This window comes from Dipodomys spectabilis, unplaced genomic scaffold (genome assembly GCF_019054845.1).
Source record: "Dipodomys spectabilis isolate Male_0828 unplaced genomic scaffold, ASM1905484v1 ptg000043l, whole genome shotgun sequence".
Lineage (NCBI taxonomy): Eukaryota > Metazoa > Chordata > Mammalia > Rodentia > Heteromyidae > Dipodomys > Dipodomys spectabilis.
Genome location: NW_024870720.1, coordinates 33,525,614 through 33,536,502, shown reverse-complemented (window position 1 = coordinate 33,536,502; position 10,889 = coordinate 33,525,614). Strand labels below are relative to the sequence as shown.

Below are 10,889 nucleotides of genomic sequence, written 5' to 3'. Positions count from 1 at the left end.
ACCTCCAAGCATGAAAAACTATGGAATAGAATATCTTATACAAATCAACCAGCTTCTCCTTAACGAAAGTTAAGAGTTGTTTTGGACTGACTTTTCAAGAGGCACAAGCATATCTACAGGAATTAGGCATTGGCAGTCCAATAATTTCTTTTTTTCTGAGATTACCATTTAATTCTTGGTGATAGGTCATAACGGGTGTGCATTTTTGTTTGTTTGTTTGTTTTTTTGGTGTGTTTGTTTTGTTTTTGTTTTGGGGTTTTTCGTGTTTGGTACTTAAGTCACCGACATCGCGGACGACAAAGGAAGCGAGGTGTGTGGATAGAGTGACAGGGAGTTGCATCCGGCCAGGGCCAAGAGCCGAACGGGTTTGCTTCTAGGAACTGGGTGATTTGCTCCGCTGTTTTTCCTTTGAGGTCGACCCGGGACTGGACGAGGAGGCTCCGGCTTTGGCTTTGGCGCTGCTGCTCGTCGTCCCCCCTTCCGCAGTCCCAGACCCCACGTCTTCGTCGTCATCTTCGAAGAGTTCTTGTGAGAGCAGCCGTCGGGCCAGTTTGATGCTCAGTCCCTCGCTGTAGTGCAGCTTGCGCTGCGTTTCGAATTTCTCTCTCTTCTCCTGGTCCTGGGGCGAGAGGCCGCCCTCCTCGTCGGTGCTGCTGCCTTCCCGCTGCCGCAGGAGGAACTTGGGTTCGGAGCCCACGGCCGCCGAGAGTTTCTGCGCCAGGAGGGCCGGGCTCACCATGCCTCCCGAGGAGGCCTTGGGATCCGAGAAGACGTCGGGGTCGTCGTCCATCAGGGTGAAGTAGGGCGTGCCTGGCTCGTCCACCTTCATGAACCCGTAGTCCTTGCCTGCCGGGTGGTAGGTCGCCAGGATGTTCATCTCATCCCACTTCTGGGATTTCTTATTCATCTCCTCCTCCACTTTCTGGCGAGACTCTTGGGGCGTGACGCCCACCGTGGAAGCCCCCGACGTCTTGTTCTTCAAGATGCCCTTGAGGGGCGGCTGCGAGGCCGCCGAGGTCGCCATGGCCCGTTGAGGAGGTTGTTGATTCAGGGTCGCTGCTGGTGGGGTCCCCCGAGGAGCCGCGGGTAGACAGAGGCCACCAGGCCGAGCCGCGGAGCCCCTCCCCCGGCCGCTACAGCAGCTCACCTGTGTACCTGTTGTCGCACAAACGACCCCCGGGGTGTCGTTGTCACGACACAACGATCACAGGACCAGGACGACGACGAAGGGCGGCGACGACGACGACCGATGCCCGCCACTGGTCAGGGCGGCGCGAGGCCAGGCCTGGAACCCGCTGTCCTCCCCCCCCCCTCCCCCCGCGCAGGGCCTCGGAGCCAGAGCGAGGCCGGCCTGGGCGCCTGGAGGCTGGGGTGAGGGTGGGGGGTTGAGGGGTGGGGTGGGGATGGGGTGAAGGGTAGGGGGTGATCGGGGGGTGGGTGGACTCTTCAGGGTTCTTTGTTCCTGACATCCATGTGCCCACGATCTTAGACTGGTTGGTTGGTTTGTTCACCCCCCCCCCCCCCCCATAGGAAAATGGATGGTTCAATGACAAGCCTGTGGCGTGCCATCTTGGGTCAAGCCTCAGGCTTAAGACTAGACCAGGGTGGTTTATCCGGTAGTGGTGGAGGGGGAGGCTGTGTCCTAACGTTGGCGTAAGTGTGCAAAGAGAGGATGCGTGATGGAAGATGGCCTGCATGGCGGATCCCGGTCCCTCCCGGCGGCTCCTCTGAATGCACCCTTGGAACTGGCTTTCCTAGATGGCGAGACACCAAAAAAGTCGGGCCAGTTGGTTGCTACGGAAGCTTTCTCGGTTGGTGAGGGTTGTCTTGGGTGGTGGTTGATGTCTCCCAACTTCTGAGGGGAGAGAGGTGGAGTGATGCGCGCAGAGAGTTCCGGGCTGGGCGCTTGCACGACGTCTGTGCGCCACAGCCACCACCGAGTCCTATGAGGATCTGCCAGGATGTACAGAAGGCTGAACAAAGCCTCTGCTCCGGTGAAGCGGGAAGGTTGGAAGAGAACCATCATCTGCTCCATTCATCGCATCCACAACGGCCTGGCTTGTTGGCCTGGGAGAGCTAAATGTTGCTTTTTCACAAGGCCAAGTTAGATGCGTTTCGTATCTTTTCAAATGTCTATCAGAATATTATTCTGATCGTTACAATTACAATAATGATGACTAATAGTGATAGTCATTATTCCTATCAGAGATATGATTATTGCCACCTATCTATAGCTGTTTCCACATTTTCCCATACCTTTCTCCATCTTCCTCTCTCTCATTATATCATTACCTCCCTCTCTCTCTCTCTCTTTTGATCTAGAAAACATTTCTTTTATACTGTACTGACTTTGAGGGCTATTCCCAGCAAGAAATAAAAAATGTGAAAGCTTCTGCCATGGAGTGGTTGGAAGTTAAAGAGCAACTATCTAGTTGGAATGAGTGCTTTATTGGCCATCGTTGAGATACAAGTTTCTTTCTATGTATATTTTTCTCTTCAGGCATTAAGTAACGCTTTGGTGAAACACTCTAGTTTATTCTCTGCTATGTTCATGTATATTGAAGTGGAAGACTTGGTATAGTTGATCCTTAATGCTGAGGGACAAGAGCACCAGCATGGTTTATCCTGGTAGTGGCTTACAAAATAATCTTCAACAAGAATCTCAAATTCACACTGTGGAACTATTTTATCATTTGCCTCTTGTTGAGGAGAGCATTTTCCTGCAGTCTGTAAGTCTGTAAGTCTGGGTCCCTTTATGGCTTTACCTTTCATAACTATTTGTTTAACTGGTCAATGTTTTAAATAACATGGATCAAATGATATGTTATGCACTGATATAACAAATGTTATTTTACATAAGCTTATGCTACCACTTTTATGATAATGAACCCTCTCCTGTAATAATATCATGATTTCTTTCATGAGAGCAAAGCCTTCCTGACTTAATCAGCTTTTATTAGAAGTTCCCTGCCAATACTATTCCATAGAGGAATTAAAATTTCAATATATGAACTTTGAGGGACACATGCAAGTGAAAGTATGTATATATGCATGCATGTATATATCTATCCATAAAAACATATATGTATTCTTATTACTTATTTTTTGGTTTCCATAAGAGTCAAGAAAAACGATTCTTTAAGATCAATAGTTTTGTCAGTTGAGAAGTTAAAAATGGAGATGTATAATTAGTACAAGAGTTTCTCAAACATCTGTCACATCATATTGTTTAGTTACTATTGAGACAAGGCAGCAAACATCCAACAGATTTAATCTCTGTAAAACACAGAAACATTTCTCAATATTTTTCTTTCTTAAGCAAATCAGTTAATTCTTGTCTAGGAAAAACTAGCCAATATCAGCACAATCCCTGCTGAAAACAACCTCAAACCCCAGAAATTTCTTCTATGATTTGAGTTTATATGTTTAAAATGACTAGACCATAACTAATCATTTTAATACTGTTGATTTTCAATAACTAATAAAAAGTACTCTAAGATCTGAGGATCAAGTTTTAAAGCTAGTCTGGGCAGAAAAGTCTCTGAGACTCTTATAATCAGAAAAACAAAAAGAAAAAAATGCCAAACAAAGTCCAAGGCCTTGAGTTCAAGCCCAGTATGCGCGTGTGCGTGCGCGCACACACACACACACACACACACACACACACACACACAGGGTTCTCACACATACAGGGTTCACAGTGACTTACACCAAATCTTAATAGACAACAATTTGAAAATGATTAATTTAGCAACCATGCATAGACATAATTTGTATGGACATTGTATTTTGCTAGTTAAAATGTGGTTCCACTTTTATATTGAATTTTAGGGATGAACAGTAGCAAAACAATCACTTAAGAAAGAGATCAGCAAATATTTTTCTAGAAAATTAAAATAATAAATATTATTTGCACTCTGTGTTTTATAATCCCTGTGGTATCCATTTACCCCTATCACTATAGTGGAGTGCCAATGCGTAAACAAATTCTTGTGGCTATTTGTCTCAATATTATTTACAAAGCAGGCAATAGTCCTCTCATCTGGCTTTTAGGACAGCCACCATCTGATCAAAGAGTGAGGAGACAGTAATGAAATGTAACTTGCATAAGCTTTTTTTTTTCTTAGGTCCGGTCGTGGGGCCTGAACTCTGGGCCTGGGCACTGTCCCTCAGCTCTTCAGCTCAAGGCTAGCACTCTACCACTTGAGCTACAGCGCCACTTCCGGCTTTTTTTTCCTTTTTGCTTATGTGGTGCTGAGGACTCGAACCCAGGGCCTCAGGCATGCAAGGCAAGCGCTCTACCACTGAGCCACCTTCCCAGCCCCTTGCATAAGCTTTCTAAGGTAACGATGTTATAGTTTATATTTCACAGAAAACCTCTTTATCATTATCTTGTAAGTAGTTGTACAAAGGGATTTCAATTCAACATGTCAATTTATGAGTACAATGCATCTTGATCAATTTCACCCCTTTTTATAATTCTCCACCATCTCCCCTAACCCACCCATTCATTTTTCAGTTTTCCATTCTCCACCATCTCACCCAACCCACCCATTCATTTTTCAGTTTTCCAAGTTCTGTATTTACATATGTACGTTGACCACTATGACTCTATTCATTAACCTTTTCTCTCTCCCTTTGTCTGCCCCCTTCCTTTGACTTTGCCTCTTTAGTACAACTTTTTATATGATAAGTTTCACTTTAAAACCTACTTTCTGGCCAGAACTTCATGTTAAACAACAATAACAACAACAACAAAAACTAATGGTATTCGCAAGTAATGGACTAAGTTTGTGTTCTGTTCTTCCATTTGGAATTATGTGACTTTTAGCAAGGGGCTTAGCTTTTCTAAGTTTTGGTTCTTTCTTCATAAAATAGAACTCTAGTAATCATTATGTGTGAGAATTACATAGTATTAGTGAGAAGAATTTTGTCAAAACCACCTATAAATACTAATTACTGCTAACAGCACTCTGAGTCAGTAGTTGACAGGTGCCGTTTTCTTCTCCGAGAACATTTTCACAGACTAATTAGCTCTGTGCACTTTCACTAAATGAGAAGTAAATTAATCCAAGGAAGGGCTGGCAGTATTATCTACTTTACTAAAATAATCAGATTACCCTTTACTTCTAAAGTTTTAAGAAATGTACTTTTATAGAGGAAAAGAAATGTTAAAATTTGTAAAAAAATGTTTTAAAGGCAAAAAAGAAAAGCAAAAAAAAAAAAGTAATAGCTGACATAAATGATAACAGGGACATGAGGAAAAAAGTGAGAAATTAGAGAAGCTAAAAGAATTGGAAGATGAAAGACAAATCAAGGAGAAAACCCCAAAATATACGCAACAATGGGAATTAGGCAGAAAAGTAATAAGGCAAAGTTAATGAAAGTAGTCTACAGAGTTTAAGCTATTAGGGCCAAAGGGAGTGCACGGGACAGGAAGTCTATATTTGGATTATCTGTTTCTAACACTACTGCTACCATTCTACCCTCCCACTCTTTGTTATAGTTGTTAAACTTGAGAACTTCTCCTTTCTATCTGTATTTGCTGATAGACATCTAAAGTCAAGGGCCAGAGAAGCATTTCAGATAACAGGCTTTAGCTCTATTGGTTCTGCATTTCTAATCAGAGAACACTTTCTCTGGGGAGGGGGCCCGGGAAGATATCCATGTGCCCCGATTACTGAATGAGTTAAGATAAATAGCAGTCTTGTTAATCAGGATTTGGGGTAGACTTAAATTTTCACAGTCCATTTTCTCATTCTCACATTCTCGCTCTCTCAAGCCTGTATTCCTGCTTATATATTCTCATAACACACATCCACACCCACGCACGCCTGTCAAACTTTCTCTACCCAGATGGATAGAACGGACTGAAGTTGGGTGCACCAGTGTGTCTTTTATAATCAGTATTCACTGCCTCCCAGTAAGAGACACAAAGAATAGTTAAAAACATCATACAGAAAATAAAATTCCTGTTTGTTTCTCTGTTATGACCAATACTATCTTACCTAGCTATCCCATTCAAGTTAAGGATATTCAGTTTCCCCAGCTGACAAACAAGGTTCAAAGTAGGGCTATTTAAGGAGAAACAAACAAGAAGGGTTTATTTTCATTTCAAAAAGGAGACATTTAAAATATGTCTTCCTACCCTCAAACATAGTTAATTTCAGTTTCTGGACTATATGTGGAGTTGGGTATACCAATAAAAATAGAAAACCACACTTAAAATTGTATTCTTTGTTAATTTTCAATTTTAGGGAATTTTGAAGTTTCTGTTTACTAGGAGGATAAAAGGGCTATTAGATGTTGGAGATAGTAGAATGGAGTAGTTTTTTTTGTTTGTTTGTTTTTAGCAGAAAGGAATTGATTGCTTTGAAGAGAATTATGTTGAAAATTCTATAAAACATCTTTACAGAATAATGACATTTTATTTTCTGAAATAAGAAATGGATAATAAAAATAAAAAATTGAAAAATATGGGGTTGATACTCCCTAAGTACCTAGGCACCTACCATGGAGTGGTGGGGGTGGGGAAGACGGGCTGTATACCTGTTCTGGTAGCAGTACTATCTCTAAATATTTAACTGCAGATATTATTCCATAATAAGAAGTAGGATGGGCATTTTCCAAAGCTCTAAATCTTCCATCTTCCATCTTAAGAAGATTGTATTCTCATTGTATTCTTTTTTCTTTTAAATAGAAATTCATGTTTTTCTGAATTCACTCAAGTCCTTTCCAGCTAAAGAAAAAAAAAGATTTATAAGACTATGATTTTCATATGCATATTTTCATAAGGACAAAAATAGTCCATCTAAATTCTATTATATTTCATCTAGTTGTGTCCAAAAGCAAGATAAAAGCATAAATATTATAGCCTTTCCCCTACCTCTCATCCTTCCTGAACAATTATGGTTGCTACTACCAAATAGGAGTAGAACATACAGACATATACTTCTTTGACATCTTGTTTATTATTTTTTGCTGGCACCATGCTTGAATTTAAGGCTTCTTTCTTGCTCCAGTCTCTTATTTGCTCAGCTGGTATTCTACCACCTGAACCATAACTCCAAGCCCAGCTTTATATTGGTTAATTGATGATGCAGTCTTAAGAACTTTTCTGCCTAGGCTGGCTTCCAACCTCAATCATCAGCTTCTCAACCTTCTAAGTAGCTGGGATTAGAGGTATAAATGAGTTCCCCCCTGACTTCATTTTAAGTTTAAAATAGATTGTAATCTTAACTGTGTTATCCCCACCCAAGAAGGGAGTATTCCCAAACCATCATTTTAGCCAGTGAAGAGAGGCATGAAGACTTTGAAGGAGTGACCTGAATTTGATTGAAATTGGTTCTATCTAGAATGCTTTTTAGATAATTATAGATACCTGAATTAATCAAAAAAGCATGCGCTTAAGCTGTTCAGAGCAGCTTGTCAAAGTCTGCTTGCTTAAGAATACCCTGTTTTTGCGTTTTTGCTCTTTTTTTAAATTCACTACAGAAGAAACACTCTACTATGGTAACATATGATGCAAGTGACACTGATTTGGAATGTAAATATATGCAGGGTGTTTTAAACCGACAGCATTTAGTATATAAAAATGCTTTAAAAATATACACTATCTTTTAAATTCAATTGATGGAATAAAATAACCATTCTACTATAATTTTTAAAGTATACATTGGAAAAGGATATTCATTTGAATATGTGATATATAAATATATAATATACTAAATATTATATATGTGTATATATATACTTTCTAAGAAAAGTATGAACTGCTTATGTTTTAACATTTGATAATGAAATGGAGATAGTTGAAAAATTGATTTTTAATTATGCCAAATTATATAAAATTGCTGAGATTTGATTTCTTTAGCCTGCATAGAAGATAATTTCACCCATATGCCTTCCTCCAAGGGACAATCTCTTTTCCCAAAATGATACTCTGAAGCAAGTTTTCATGTTTTATGTATTTTGAACAGCATCTTAAGGCTTCTCAGTTCTACAAATAAATATTCGTTCATGCAACTTCTCAGTACTATTTTCTGAAAATTAGATTTCCAAATAGGAACATTGGAATCCATGTGGGTTTAATAATCTCATGTAGACTTATCTCCTCAGTATTGTTAAGGTCTTAAATATAATGGCCCTTGTCATTTTTACATTTACATAGCCTGTGCACCCACTACCACAATCAAAACATAAAATGCAATCGGGATCTGGTGACTCATATCTATAATCCTAGGAGGTTGAGGCCTGAGGATCATGGTTTGAAGCCAGCTCTGGCAGGAAAGCCCACCTCTACCCCCCACCCCCCCACTTTTTAAAAAAAATTTTGGAGTGGGTCCTGGGGCTTGAACTCAGAGCCTGGATGCTTTCTCTGAGCTTCTTTTGCTTTAAGGCTAGTCTCACAATCTTTCCTTCCCTGAGCTGGCTTCGAACCAAGACCCTCAGCCTCCTTAATAGATAGGATTACAGGCATGAGCCAACAGTGCCCAGCTTCCCAGGAGACTCTTAGCTCCAATTAATTACTAAAAAGGTAAAAGTGGAACTGTGGTTCAAATGGCACAGTACTAGCCTTGACTAAAGAAGCTTAGGTACAGTGCTCAAGGCAAGAGTTCAAGCCCCAAGGCCAGCACAATAAACTAACAGAACCCCATAAAATGTTCAGCCCAGGTTACATTCCTTTATACTATTGCCTCAGATTCTTAGTCGATCGACAATTTGGTTTCTATCAAATAAGAATATTTTAGCCTTATTTAGACCTTATCAGAATGGAAGGACAGTGTGTACACTGTTGTCACTTCAGCCAGCATATTTTAAAGATTCACCTGTGTTATTCTACCAGTAGCATCTTTTCATTGTATTTCATTATTTAAATGTGATTTTTGTTTATTCATTCACCTATAGATGGACATATAGGTTGTCATCAGTTTTCAGTCAGTATGACTAAAGCTGCAATAAATATTTCTGTATAAAATCCCAAGTTTTCATATTTCTTGGGTAAGTAACTAGAGTTGGAATTGTTTGCTCATATAGTAAATGTATGTTTAACTTTATCATACATTACCAAATTGTTTGTTGTAGTAGCCATACCTTGATGGTACAGAACTTCAGTACTTATAATTGCTGCAATAGCAATTATATATTTATTGAGTTAAAACAACATATACCTTGCTATGGTCTTGAGGTATTACAATTACAGTATTACAGAATTATAATATGTCAAGGGATTTACTGTAGGGTTACCAGCCAATAGATTGGTTCCTACAGGAAGATGAGCCCATTTCCTTGTCATTTTTAGTTTCTGATAGCTGCCCCTAGATTGTGGCTCATAGTCATTACAAGTTTTTTCTTTTATCTTTGCATCTCCTACCCTCTCTTTCATCTTCTACCTCCTCCTTATGAAACCTTTGTGACTGCTCATAACCCATGTGGTTATTTCACAACTGTCTCTTAATCTCAAGATGCTTATCATAATCAGATCTGCAGAGTGCATGCTTGACATATATGGTTAACAACTGCAAACTTTGGCAATTAGGACATGGGTATCTAGACTGGCATTTTTCAGTCTACCTGAACTTCTAATTTTCTAATTAAATAATTTCAGTCAGAATTAATCAGTAAGGAAAACTCAAGGTAAGTATAAAATGTTTTGTGTCATAGCTGGGATGCCAGTGGCTTACACTTGTAAACCCAGTTACTCAGAAAGCTGCAATATGGAGGATCTCCACTCAAACCCCAACAAAACATAAAAAAATTGAGAAATTTATTCTCCACAATAACTAGCAAAGAGCCAGGCTGGAGGAATGGCTCAAGTAGAGCACCAGCAGCAGAGCAAACAAGCTTAGTGAGCAAGCACAAGGCCTTGAGTTCTAACTATGGTACTGTGCACATCACTTAATAGTTGCTATTAACTAGTGGTTACTATATGCCAAATTCTGTGGTTAAGAATTTGGCAGTAACTTTAGTCCTCATAACTATTTTACCATATAGCTGACAATGTCCACATCTTAATGATAAAAAAGACCTTGAAGACTTTTGTACAAAGCTTGAGAAGCTATAATTTAAACCCATTGAAGACTCAATGTCTGTTAGTACACTTCATTAAGTTCCTTTCATCTAGTAATGCTTAGAATCTTTTGCTCTACAACTTACTTATATGTCATAGACATGGCCTCTTAAATTTAGTTCAGCAACACTTATTTGTAACCTTTTGTTTTGAAGTAGACACTTTTAGGAAAGGAAACTGAACTGGGAATCCAGGTGGAAGTTGCAGACAAGTGAAGCAAAATCAAAATGATTCAATAGGCAATACCTGCTTCATAAGGGACAGAAACAGGTGTCACTTCAAAGGAGAGAGATAATATTTAGCTTTCTGTGGTGGTGCTAGGGGAATGGTATTAGGAAGCAATACCAAAGCATAGTATGGTGATAGCTGAAAGACATAGAATGGGTTGAATTTTGTGATGAGTTTTTTTTAAATTAAATATCCTAACTCTAAAATTAGATAAACCTAGACACAATTGAAAAAGAGGTAGCCTTCTCTCTAGTATTGTCCCTGTCTTAATTGTCACTACAACTTGACTTATGTTCAGTAAAGTGTAAATGGTATACATTGGCATTAACATTCATTAGAGTAGCATGATACGCTTCAAAGTTTCTTCAGGTAGACTGCGGGTTCTTGCTTTAAGTTGAGAAACACAAGAGAACCTAGCAGGATATAAATTACATTCTTGACTTTTAAATTCTTTTTTTTTTTTAAATTTTATTTTATTTTATTTGAGAACATACTGTACAGAGGGGTTACAATTACATGGGCAGGATAATGCATACATTTCTTACCAAGCATTGCAGCTTCCTCCTTTGTTTACCCTTCACCTCCCTTCCCA

The 10,889-nt window shown here is 39.7% G+C and overlaps 1 protein-coding gene across 1 annotated transcript; it reads right to left on the bottom strand.

The window, feature by feature from the left end:
- Positions 1 to 373: 373 nt before the first annotated feature.
- Positions 374 to 1,024, bottom strand: LOC122106613 (protein phosphatase inhibitor 2-like). Its single transcript, XM_042678009.1, has one exon. It carries the CDS (start codon positions 1,022 to 1,024, stop codon positions 374 to 376), a length of 651 nt encoding a protein of 216 aa, XP_042533943.1.
- Between the last annotated feature and the right edge of the window lie 9,865 nt (positions 1,025 to 10,889).

Coding starts and splice junctions, on each gene's coding strand:
- LOC122106613 (XM_042678009.1), bottom strand. CDS start 1,024: ATGGCGACCTCGGCGGCCTCGCAGCCGCCCCTCAAGGGCATCTTGAAG.